At 49.0% G+C, this 12,395-nt stretch overlaps 5 protein-coding genes across 5 annotated transcripts; 2 read left to right on the plus strand and 3 right to left on the minus strand.

The window, feature by feature from the left end:
* Positions 1 to 1,211: 1,211 nt before the first annotated feature.
* CI109_106345 (uncharacterized protein) lies at positions 1,212 to 1,973 on the minus strand (the record flags this gene model as incomplete). The annotated part of the gene is made up of 2 exons (XM_032008573.1): positions 1,212 to 1,707; positions 1,843 to 1,973. 2 exons carry the CDS (start codon positions 1,971 to 1,973, stop codon positions 1,212 to 1,214), a joined length of 627 nt encoding a protein of 208 aa, XP_031857142.1.
* A 1,446-nt stretch (positions 1,974 to 3,419) lies between these two features.
* Positions 3,420 to 5,353, plus strand: CI109_106346 (pyruvate dehydrogenase (acetyl-transferring) E1 component, alpha subunit; the record flags this gene model as incomplete). The annotated part of the gene is made up of 11 exons (XM_032008574.1): positions 3,420 to 3,479; positions 3,575 to 3,676; positions 3,783 to 3,890; positions 3,952 to 4,165; positions 4,225 to 4,316; positions 4,379 to 4,498; positions 4,562 to 4,690; positions 4,743 to 4,861; positions 4,921 to 5,050; positions 5,118 to 5,216; positions 5,285 to 5,353. 11 exons carry the CDS (start codon positions 3,420 to 3,422, stop codon positions 5,351 to 5,353), a joined length of 1,242 nt encoding a protein of 413 aa, XP_031857143.1.
* Positions 5,354 to 6,318: 965 nt separating this feature from the next.
* Positions 6,319 to 6,594, plus strand: CI109_106347 (uncharacterized protein; the record flags this gene model as incomplete). The annotated part of the gene is made up of 1 exon (XM_065967831.1): positions 6,319 to 6,594. The coding sequence occupies one exon, from the start codon at positions 6,319 to 6,321 to the stop codon at positions 6,592 to 6,594; it is 276 nt and encodes a 91-aa protein (XP_065823903.1).
* A 356-nt stretch (positions 6,595 to 6,950) lies between these two features.
* CI109_106348 (uncharacterized protein) lies at positions 6,951 to 7,837 on the minus strand (the record flags this gene model as incomplete). The annotated part of the gene is made up of 3 exons (XM_032008575.1): positions 6,951 to 7,325; positions 7,403 to 7,472; positions 7,650 to 7,837. The coding sequence occupies 3 exons, from the start codon at positions 7,835 to 7,837 to the stop codon at positions 6,951 to 6,953; spliced, it is 633 nt and encodes a 210-aa protein (XP_031857144.1).
* Positions 7,838 to 8,308: 471 nt separating this feature from the next.
* Positions 8,309 to 10,044, minus strand: CI109_106349 (uncharacterized protein; the record flags this gene model as incomplete). The annotated part of the gene is made up of 4 exons (XM_032008576.1): positions 8,309 to 8,779; positions 8,842 to 9,538; positions 9,687 to 9,882; positions 9,945 to 10,044. The coding sequence occupies 4 exons, from the start codon at positions 10,042 to 10,044 to the stop codon at positions 8,309 to 8,311; spliced, it is 1,464 nt and encodes a 487-aa protein (XP_031857145.1).
* Between the last annotated feature and the right edge of the window lie 2,351 nt (positions 10,045 to 12,395).

The following is a 12,395-nucleotide window of genomic DNA, read 5'->3' on the forward strand; positions in this document are numbered from 1 at the left end:
TGGGCATGCATTCCCCCACAAAGAGAGAGAGAGCGAGTGACAAGTGACTGTAGTGTGTGTGTGACTGACTACTTTGTGACTTGGTTGTCCAGACCTGCGACCTGATTCCAAGGGTAGGTTATTTTAGACAAATTCGTACTAAAGCTGTCACTCTTGTACTCTCTTTTTTTTGGCCGCCCAGGGCAGTCAGCACAAGGACGGCGAGCATGTTCATGGCACTCACCACGCCGCGCCTTTTGCATCTTGTTTCCTTTCAGGGCAGAGCAACAATGGAAGATCGTCCTGGTGGTGAACTCAAAACTCTCTGTACGACATGACAACCAGGGGACATGTTGGACAGGTGTACGTGAAGAAGGGTGGGGAGGGGGGGAAGGGGAGGTCATAGGCATTGCCGGGATGTTTCTAACCGTGCCTTGTGGTATGCACTACTGCTACTAGTACTACAACGAAACCCTCCGCCTGGGTCTGCGTAGTTCTGGTGTTGGGTGGTGAGTCCAGCGTTCCTTTTTCTCTCAGGCGTCATCGTAGCCGTAATAACCCAAATTAAGCAATTAGAGAACATTCCGTCGGCAATTTGATAGTATCTCGCAGTAAAAATGATAGCTTCCATCCGTTAATTTACGTTTCAAATGCTCATATTCATGTACCATTACCTCCAGCCAAGTCAATGCCAGGAGTACAAGTCTAACAGCAAGACACTTGGCTGTTCGGGTGGATTTGTTACTCCTCTCACCCGGAACCAGTCGAACCGACCGTTCAATGACGTCGCGAAACGGTACCAAGACATGTGGAGTGAGTGTTTACGGTATGGGAGGTGTATTGTGACGAGAGATCCAAGCGTTTCATGTTCACGGGAATGGGAGTGGGTACCTATTATCCCCTCTATCTAAGCGAGAGGCGGGACGGAGGCTTTTCCGATATGCAGATAAATGAAGCGATAGTGAAGCTTGTCTGTCGGCGAACCTCTGACTGTCGAGGATTGGCATGATTGTGGCAAATGTAGGATCTGCACTACCGGTACTGCTGCGCAATAACGACAGATCGTCCGTACGATCTCGAGAATATGCATGATGTTTGTACATGAACCTGAACTTTCTTTCAATGATTTCTTTCCATTTTTAAACTTCACCGACCCACCATACTGCTCAAGCAGCAATCAGCACAAAGCTCGTCTCCATTTCTGAAAACAGAGCGAAGCGCCTCACCTTTGTTTACTCGACAATCTCATCGGCATCCGTCTCTACATCTTCTGGGATATACCTCTTCTGACTCTCGCTCCTCTCTCTCCTGGTCGATCTGTCCCTCTGCGCTTGCTCGTAACCCAGCGCATTTTGCCATACGCCATTGATTAGTCTATCTTGAGAAACGGCTCGATGGGCATTCCCGGCGCCATTAACACCACCTGTTCGTCCCCTGGACGTTTGAACTGGTGCTTGCGCTTGCGCTTGTGCTTGAGGTTGTCTTTGTGCTTGTGTTCGTGGTTGTGTTTGTCCGATACCGGAATAAGCTTGTTCAGCGGATTGAATTTGGCTCGATGGGACAGGGATGTAGGATACGACGTAGCCTAGTTTGCCAGGTGGGTTCGCACCGAGACAGTGAAGACAGGTGAGTTCGGGAACGGGGAGGTAACCCATTCCAGGAGGTGGTGCGGGGTAAGGGTTGACAGAGGCGTTGGTCGATTTGCCATCGGGACTGTTCTCGTCGGAACTATCAGTTGGACACATCGTCAGCCATCAATATCAGAAAAGAACAGAATCAGAGCCGCGATCAACAGTTGTTGTGCACGTCCATACCAGCGGGTAGGGTGAGTGACGAAAAAAAGCAATGAGCACCCTAACGCACCTCTGTGTCGTCTCAGTCGGCAACCATGGTCGTACTGTTCCCTCTGGTAATTCGCTCTGCGGTCCCGGAGCGGGTAGAGGGAGCTTGGAAAGTGCCGGGTGACGAGGGCTGGGAGAGTGGGAGTGAGACATCTGAGGAAGGAGCGTGTGTCAGCGGGCTCATCCTCATGACACAAAGTGGAGGACATCGGAGAAGGATCTGCACTATATGAGCGGGGCGAGATGCCAGTCGCAGCCAGTTGCAGGCGAAGAGGGAGATCGTTCGATCTAACGGAGCCGAGAGGTGACTTACGGTTGACGTTGTTCTTGTTGCTAAAGGTCGTATGTGCGTGTGTGAGTAAGTCGATGCATGAAATACGTTCTCCCGCTTCAGTTGAGCATAAACCCCTTTTGTTATATAGTCGTCACCATGACTCGATGAGATCAGGTGACGCCATCCTTTTTCCATCATTCACGAATTTTCGGCCGGGCCAATAGTTGTCATACAAAGCACAAAGCGGTTAGAAAGACAGCCTTGACACCCGGAACGAAGACATTTTCGAATTTCACCAATCATAACGGAAAGCAATCTCCAGGCAGGCAGGCAGGCAGTGCATTGTATCGTATTGTATCACGTGCATTACCACTACTTTGCACCAACTGAAAGGGATCAATAGGATGATATCGTCATAACTGGACTAGATCTGGGGGGAAAAGTGGTAATGGACGAGAGAAGTGGAGGTGGTCTTCAAGGTGCCACGGTGCGAACGGTTAAACGCCAAGAGTCCGAATGATCATTTGGTCAGCTGAGTATCCACCAAATAGCTCGCTTAGACGTCTTGTCCTTAGAGCAGATTCGAAATTATGAACGGGGTTGCAGTAAGAACGTGGACTGCAGGAACGGATAGTCGGACCGAAATACCACCACTCCATGGCTACGCTGGTGAGACGAAACAATACATAACCATTCATATGCGATAAAAGTCACTACATACACCGGGAAATATGACAAGCCTATTTGAGGAAATGTCAACATCAGCACATAATCTCTACATGAATAAGAGTTGGTGCAACGAATAGTAGCAGGAAGAGAGGTGAGGTATCAGAGTGGGTCGGTCTCGTATAGAGACCGTGATTAGCATATGGCTGGTATGGACGTCATGGTGATCGGTGCCCCAGCAATGTCATCAAATGGGGGAGAGGGTTGAATTCTGGGTGGTTCGGAGCAAGGAAGTCGGCTCACCGTGATACGAGCTGTCTTCGTTTTATCTTTGAAGACACACATATATACACTAACAACCTTTCTGCAATGCTTATGTCTGTGTGTCGACCACAACAAACAGCAACGACGGCGCTGCGTTGCTAGTCCAGTACAAAGTGCCCGGATAAATAACCATAAATGTCTGATAAAATAATGATTGCCACGTGTATCTGATCCCCACGGCAGTCCGCTCATTGATACACTTTCTCCGTTCCCTGCTTCCCAACAGCCGCAAACCAAACCACAAACCCAAAGATCTTGGATTACAAGCAAAAGCAACATTCTTCTTTCTCCTCCTCCTCCTCCTTAACCTATCCTATATTCTTGCTTGATTCACCATGTCATTCTCCGTCCTTCGTGCTCGGGGTCTTCGAGCTGCCACTCGATCAGTCGGTGTCGTGAGTCCAACCTTTCTCGCTTTGTTGTGAGATGGGACAATGCACCAAGGTCATTTGCTGATGTTGATGTTATATTTTGATCATGCGATATGTAGAAGCCCCTCCGATCTACTCTCCCTGCTATCCGATCACTCCAGACCGATGCCGACAAGAGTTCGCCCATGCACGGTGATCTCCCTTCATCCGGTTCAGAGTCTGTAAGTTCTCGTCTGACATTATCTAAACGACCTAAAAATAAACAAACTACAATCCTTACCGTCGTGAAGTCTACCACTACCACTTGCTGATCACTTGCCCTCACAGTTCAAAGTCCAGCTTCACCCTGAATCTTTCCACTCATACCGTTGCGATGCCCCCGCTCCCGAGACCTCTGTCACCAAGGATGAGTTGATCGACATGTATCACTGGATGGTGAGTCCACCTCCAATATTTTCTTCAAGAGGAACAAAGACTGATGTCATCCAATCAACAGGTTCAAATGCGACGAATGGAGCAAGCCGCCGATGCTCTTTACAAGCAGAAGCTTATCCGTGGTTTCTGTCACTTGGCCATCGGTCAAGAGGCCGTTTCAGTCGGTATGGAGAAGGCTATCGACGAGAACGACAGAGTTATCACTTCTTACCGATGCCACACCTTTGCCGTCTTGCGAGGCGGAACAATCAAGGGTGTGATCGCCGAGTTGATGGGTGAGTCGCAGGATTGTAATCAGAAGCAGGATCGTGCTAATAGGACATTACGATTACAGGTCGAGCGGACGGTATGTCAGAGGGCAAGGGTGGTTCTATGCACATCTTCACTCCCTCTTTCTTCGGTGGTAACGGTATTGTCGGTGCTCAAGTAAGTGTGACCATCCATTCCTTACGAAATGACATGTATGCTAAATCGCGTCCCTTCTTTAGGTTCCCGTCGGAGCTGGTATCGCTCTCGCCCAGAAGTACCAGAAGAAGAAGACTGCTACTTTCGCTCTTTACGGTGACGGTGCTTCCAACCAGGGTCAAGTATTCGAGGCTTACAACATGGTGAGTCGCATCGATACAAGGAAATTTAGCATACACTAATGCTCGTCCCTTTCGTCCCTCTAGGCCAAGCTCTGGAACCTCCCCTGTATCTTCGTTTGTGAGAACAACAAGTACGGTATGGGTACCTCCGCCGAGCGATCTTCCCAGAACACCCAGTTCTTCACTCGTGGTGACCAGATCCCCGGTCTCCAGGTGAGTACTCCCCAATCGTTGGATATTAGCCGGTCGCTGATTTCCGTAACAGGTCAACGGTATGGACATTCTTGCCGTCCGAGAGGCGACCAGGTGGGCGAAGGAGTGGGTCACTTCCGGCAAGGGTCCCTTGGTCATTGAGTTCGTCACCTACCGATACGGTGGTCACTCGTAAGTCGTCTTTGTCACCAACGCTTTATTAGACACTCCTGATCGCGTGACCGCTGCAGTATGTCCGACCCCGGTACAACTTACCGAACCCGAGACGAGGTCCAGCAGATGCGATCCGAGAAGGATGCTATCGCTGGTTTGAAGAAGTACATTTTGGACTGGGGAGTGACCGATGAGGCCAACTTGAAGGTGAGCGAACAGTTTGTGGAGAATTCCGGTTTGCGAGTTGTTTACTGATCATCTTGTAATACCCCAGGCTATCGACAAGAGGGCCAAGGACGAGGTTGATGTTGCCGTTGAGGAGGCCAAGAAGAGCCCTGCCCCTGATCAGGTTGAGTTCTGGAAGGACATCTACGTAAGTCGCGGCATCCAAATGAACAGGCGTCTCGTGACTTTCTAGCTGACATCCCACTCCAATTACAGTACAAGGGTACCGAGCCTCCTTTCATGCGTGGTAGGGAGAAGGAGGAAGTCCACTTCTACAACAAATAAAAAGGGTATTTTGATGTTGGCGTGGTGGTTCGGTCTTACTTCATCTCTGTATTTACGGTATGGGGGACCAGGGTTTGGGTCCAAGGGTGCTATGCTTCGATGCATTAGATAGTAACATTACGAGGGGGCGGCCGGGCAAGGCGGGTCTTGGCTGTATGCTGACTAGACGGCTCTCACTGACATCCGATACATGTCGCTTTGTCGATACGCATCTCCAGGCAGCAGCGTTCGATGCTGGCGGAGTTCCGTTCGTATGCTGCGCTATCAATACGATACTCAAGATACGACACCACATCACACCTCGACAAGACCGAGGGTTTCAGAATTAAAGACCGAGAGCGAGAGGGTGACTGATGACGTCGGCGTCGACGTGCATGTGACTAACATGATATCTCCATTGAAGGCTGACCCCTGTCCGGCCGTACGCAACGAATGATATCGCAAAGCGTTTGAGATTTGCTCAAAGGATCGATCACGATGGTGTTTGACGAGCTTTTGACAAGCAATGATAATCAATGGTTCTGTCCTTACACATGATTGTGAACGTGCGTGCGCATGTGCGTGTGTCATCACGACCGAGGCGCCGAGGGACGACTCTGACACCCCGAGACCGAGCACGGGGGTGAGCGGAGTCATATTGAAACATGTATCAAGCCTTAGGTCCTTTGAGGTTTTCTCGAGGTTTTGATTCGGAGCTGAACGTGTGACACGACATGCTGTACGGATGAAGGGTAGTCAAATACTTGTCGATAGACTGGAATCGGAATGCTGACAAAGCTGTGCGCGTTCGAGTACCATAGTGGGGTATAAGAAGGCATGTGAAGCGATGATTGTGTTCTTGTTTCTTTCTCTTTCCTTCATCATCAACAACAACAACAACAACAACAGCAGTACAGCTTCCAACACTTGACTCATTTTGTCACGTTGGTCAAACGAGCCACTATCTATCAATACAAACACACATCATGGGTTCTTCCAAACGATCTGGATCTGGATCTGGCTCTCAGCCCCTGGTCAGCCAAGAGGACAAGTGGAAGAAATTCTTCAATGTCAACTGGACAGATGGCAACAGCGGCTTTAATGCCATACCAAAGGATAGCGAGGTGGACGAAATGACAAACATGTTCTCAGGTACCTCGACAAACGATACCAGGAGCAATGATCAGTCGTCCAGCACAACATCGAAGAGGACGAGTGGCGGTGGAGGTGGCGGTCGCGGTAGTACTTCCAGCAGACGATAAGGGTTGTTGGAAGATCTGTGTTCTGCGACTGGCTACTGGAAGTAGAGGGGATTGGTCGGTTTGCATGTCGAAGATGAGTTTACAGTAGTTTGAAAGTGGCAGTGTTAGGCAGTGGGAATGGGATTGGCGTATTGAGTAGATAGCGGTTCTTATCCAGAGATGTCAACGAGGTGTGCAATTGTTCTGCGAGTGACTTATGGCGATTGTTTGTCTGGTATCACGTTCTTGACAGCACGATTCATCCCAGCAGACCATGAAACGATCGATATTACTGACAACAATCAATGAAACGATAATCCTGCCGTATATCATTCCATGTAAAGACCCCCTTGTCTGAACCCGACGTCGACCTTTCCTCAACTCTTCGACTCCCGTCTTGACCACCAATCTTCCGGTCCAATCTCACTCCAAAGCCAATATCCCCATTCGGGACCTTTTGGTAATCCCCTCCAATCTGCCCTGTTCGTCCTCCCATAAAGCTCGTTCCAGACTTGCCACTTGTACATCTCCTCCTCATCTTTCTTCTTCTCTTCGGTAGACTTCTTGTCTGCTTCTACTTTGGCAGCTTGAGGTTCTGCGATGGTGTGAAGAGATTGGGCGAGGGTGTGGATCATCCCTGGTGGGTAGGGTAAGATCAGATGCACAGAAGTGGGATCGTCGAAGAATGGTTTGAGTAGTTTGGCGTAAGGTGCGAGGTGAGAAACAGGTATGAGCTGGGTGAGGATCAAGGCCTAGGATAGTAGAAGCGAAGGTCGAGGTCAGACTTGATATTGTCATCGTGAGTGGCAAAGATGCATCAGCGACGCACCTTGTGTTTGTAGGGATATGACAAGGTCAGTCGTTTTTGGAGTATCCCATCGATCACTTCGAGTAATTCCCTAGAATGTAGCCAGACCAATGTTATCAACTTCGCCCCTACAGTGGGTCTCCGAACAGTGAAGGAAAAGGACAAAGACCTCCAAGGAATGCGCGTTCTCCCTCGACAGAGCCCTATTCAGCTCGCAAACATAATCGCCACACCTCCCCTCGCTCCCTTCACCCTTGGCCGGACTCACTTTTTCTGAACCCAACCTTGAAACACCCTGTACATCTCCAGGTCTACCCAATTCGACGGATCCCCATTCGTCGCCCATTCCGTATAAAATCGGACCATATCAAGTTGTTGTTGGCGCACTTGCGCAATAGGGTCAGGGAGGGGAGTATCCTCTCCAGGTGGATCGAGTTGAGGGATCTGTTTTGGCATTGACGGTCAGTTTGTGGATGTTCGCAAGGCTATGAGATGACGAGTGCTCAATGCTAGGTAAGATCAACTATCTCAAGTCAGTGAACATGAGGTGAGCAGTATCGTACGGTGTAAGTTGTCGTGGGAAGCTCGATAAGATTTGTGTGAGTATCTCTGAAATATACGCTTCTGAGTGCTTGTTTGACTTCCCAGACTGCCATGAGGTAAGGGCGCATCCTGACACGCTGATACAGGTTTCGAGTTGACATGTGGTGTGTGCGGTGCAGCGGACACGCCGAGGATCAGTCGTCAGCCAAACAAGAATCAGAAAGTATGTAAGAACGCGTTGTACGGTGTGGGTCAGCGCAATAGCCCCGACGGCCAAATTGGACATCAATCGACCTTTTACACACGACGATTTCATATACAACTCAACACATTCACCTCGCTTCCCTTGATTACCAGGCATATATGTGTGCACACACGCCGATTTTAACCCAATAACCTATCAAGACTCATCATCCCTTTTGCTTTCCCGTGTCCTCCCTCCGTATCGAATTGTAACCCCTGTCTTTCAAATGTCTCGCTAATCGGCGAGATCGGTGACATCCTGACGTCCTCTTCCTCCTGTGGCGGAGTAGGTGGCAACGATCTCATCCACTCGTCCACTTCGTCTTCCAGCTGTCGTAGGTGACCATCACCCAGGGGTATTATCCGCGTGTCGGTGAGGTCCTCATATAACCCTTCTTGGGCATGACGCAGTCCGCGTGAAGAAGCACGTCGCCATACACCCCACCATATAGTCTCTCCTTCTTCCCCCAGTAGTCCTACGATGAGAAGTGATGGTATGGATCTTGCCAGATGAAAGCAGATTTCTGCTTGGAAAGATGAGGTGAAGGTGTATGATCCCACTTGTAATAAGCGAAGGTACGGTAGTTGTTCGAGCGGTTTCAATAATGATATCTGCGGCTATTTGCGTCAGAACGACACTACACCTAAGAGTCGATAGAGGCGCGAGCACTTACCAGACTTTCGTAACTCTTCGCATGAGCTTGTGTCGATTTCTTCAAAGGTCTATCCACGAACAACTCCTTGATATCCTTGAATGTACCGACGAGATCATCCAAGAACCCCGTCTCCCATCCATTGATAGGTCCACAAAGCATCAAGCTAACTTTTTCGACTGTCTCACCGTACGGCGGTCGACGTAATGAGAGTTCTTTGACAGCTGCGAGGATGTCCGATTTGTTCATCTGGTCCATATCTGCGTCCAAGACCAAGAAGCTGAGGTTGTGTGCGTGTCGGAGTAGGTGAAGGGTTGAAACGAAGGTCGATGATTGGGAGAATTGACGGAATAGGTGTGGTGGCGCGGCACGTTGTCGCCATCCGAAGGACTTGAGTCGATGTGTCAGTGGGACAACTTGTGTTGCACCGGAAGCAGTTGATAGAGCTGATGGGGAAGAGGGGACGGTTGGTGGGACAGAGTGCAATGAAGGATGCTGTATCAGCGCAGCGAAGAGGAGAGCGAGTGTCGAGTCGTCTGAAGCGTCGGCGAAGAAGGACATGTGATTGAGGGAGGGGAGTGAGTTGAGCAGTTTTGTCAACAAGGCAGATTCGGCCCAGCATGTTCGAGGTTTGTGCTCCGCAGTCAGTGGAGATAATCGAGTGCGGGTCGAAGCGTCTTCGTCGAGATCAAACATGGTGAGGTCAATGATGATGCTCCTGTAAGCATGAGTGAGGTCAGTCAACCTCAGCTTTACTGAGCTGAACGAGAACCCATCCGTCTCCCTTCGAAACGTCATGCTGTCTATCTATCCATCCGCAGATGACCGTCTGTCCGCCTCGTTGAAGCAGAAGAGACCCGACTCACTTGACATACGTTGCCCATCCATCCTTGTTCCTCACCAGCTCCTCCGCATGTTCCACTGACGGTATTCGTACGCAATTGAACAGTATCCTTCTGACCTCTCTCCGTATCTTCCTGCATGTCCATCCTAACGCTACGAGAGTCGCGAGGTCGTCTTGACGCTCCTGATGCATGTCGACTGTCGAGAAGATGCCCCATGCTATGAGGTGCGAGCGTAGATGTCAGCAGGAAAGAGAGAGAGAGCGTCGTATGAGGACTCACTTAACCTATCTTGCTGAGTCAATTCGAGAGGATCATACAACCTCAGAGCGATAAGCCGTAACACCTCTCTGGGTAGATCGGCCAACGATAGCCTAGCCATTGTGCGTGCTGTACGCTGTGGTCCTCGATGAGGATAAGGGTTGGAGAGGTGGTCTACGCTTCACTACGTTGGATGTGAAGCAGAACAAGTAACAAGTGTTATCAATTCAATCATGCTGTGTTACAAGTGTGATATCGTGTCATGGACGGGAACAACTGTTGTCATCAAATGACATGATGATACGGTATCAGTTGCAATCAAACAGCATTCTCGCTTAAACCCAAAGCGATAGTCACCGTGCTCAGAGTGCGATCGACGGGGAATCAACCCACGTGATCGTTCTCAGGAATACACGGTGGAGTGGCACAGTGCTAAACGGTCAAGGTTGCATATGGTAGGAGACAACTTGTCGTAAGCATGTACAAAACAATGATGCACTTAACACATGACCGGACAGCTCAACCTGATGTGGGGGCTTGTCTGGGCCAAACACGATCATTCCAAAGCAGTGGCCGTTTACCACTCCTTTGCCTTGAAATGTTGGTTTGACCTGTGCTAGAAGACTGGGTTTTTGAGTAACCAGGGGACACGGCTTCATTTCAAGTGCAACAGACAGTCATCAGTATGGGTCTATCTTCACTCATCACTCAGCTTGTTTCTACTCACAGGAATTCTTTAATTCAAGAAGGCCTTGCGCAGCTGTGTAGTGATCATCCTCATATTGTGCTGATGCAGTTGAGGTTTTGTATGAGCTGCACTGGGAGGGATTGCTGGTAGACATGATGACAGAGTTGTGGTTCAATGTGAAACTAGGATTGGGATGCAGTGTGTAAATGCTTTTGGTGTTGGTGTTGGGAAGATTGGATGACAATGAGTGTGTGTTTCGCAGAAGGCACTTTATACCCCACTTGCCCATCCTGTGCTTGCAGTCATCGGTGTGATGCATGGGGATTGCATGAAAGGACTGAGAGATTCAAACATGTAGCATATATAAAACAGGTCACAGGACTCAAATATGTTGTGTGTACAGAAAGGATCAGGTCTCAGGATGTGGTTATTTGACAGGTCCTTTCATTACATCCTCTGTTCCCTTTCCCGGCTGACAACCCCTCATAGTACAAAAGCTAACATGACAAGGGGCTGTCTTGAGGGGACATGCAAAAGGTATGTCATGGTCAAACATGTTTGATGATTCACAAAGCAAGGCTAATGAACAGTTATTGTGTGAGATAACAGCATTTGGTCATATCCACCAAATACTGTACTGAAAGCAGACCAGTAGCCAGAAAAGGACAAGCTGGGGTTTGTTTGTCACCCAAGTTTCAATCTCCAGAACCCCTTCTTTGGCGCTCATGACTTGTTCAGCATCCCATATGCGTTTTGCAAACTCACAATCTGGTGTGTGTGCAAGAGTCAGGAATGAGCCTCAGTCAGCCGTGTCTAATCATACAGCAGCTATTGAGCTCACCAATGGATTGGTCCATAGGGAACCTCCCACATTTCCAGCAGCTTGAAATGGAGTTGTACACATACACACAGGACTAAAGACAGCTTTTTGTGGCAGTGCTGTACATAGTTTTTGGCTACTCTACTATGCTGTACAATGAGACATTGTCTAGACAGTCCCAAATTGGGTGCACTCGATACTCAAGTCATCCTGATTGGATTGCAACTTGGCATAAACATCTGCACACATTATCTCCTGGACCTGCATTTGTCACCATCATATGTTTTGCAAATGCCCAATGAGACTCATGCTTAAGATGACAAGCTTCAGCACCGTTGCTACCAAACTTGACATGCAAATTTGCCCTTTTATTTGAGTATATGCATACTAACTACTTGCTTGGAATATGTACAAACCATTTCATTTCCTTTGCAGATATAGTACAGACCATCCAACTTTTCACGTAGCACATCCATCATATCCCAAGTCTAGCCGCAAACAGCCAGGTCAGATATCCTCCTCTCCCCTCCCCCAAAGAATTTCTTCCCCCTAGTCTCCTTTGTACCTTGACAACACAATGGTGGTAGGGCTCATTTGTGAGTGTTTTGTGAGCCTTGGCTTCCCTTTGCACCTTGAAGGGAGCTGGTTGTTGTGCAGTTTGTTGCCTGGCATGTGGAAGTTGCTGGAGTATTTGAAGAAGTGGCATCGAACAAGGACCCATGTTGGTTCAAGCTTGGTAAACTGGCTGCAAGGCTAGCACCGTAATTCTCTCCTGATGACTTTGAATTGAAACTCATGATTGGTGGGAGTGGTCTGAGCCAAGCATCATGTTGTGTGGGAGGCGATGGAGCTGTGGGCTCAGTATCAAGAGTCTGCAATGTATGACCAGCAGCTGCATTGGTGTTGAGAAATTAGTCATGTACAATTCTGCGCATCACTCTGTACATGAGACTTTTGGCTGCTC

Source organism: Kwoniella shandongensis, chromosome 12 (genome assembly GCF_008629635.2).
Source record: "Kwoniella shandongensis chromosome 12, complete sequence".
Classification (NCBI taxonomy): Eukaryota; Fungi; Basidiomycota; class Tremellomycetes; order Tremellales; family Cryptococcaceae; genus Kwoniella; species Kwoniella shandongensis.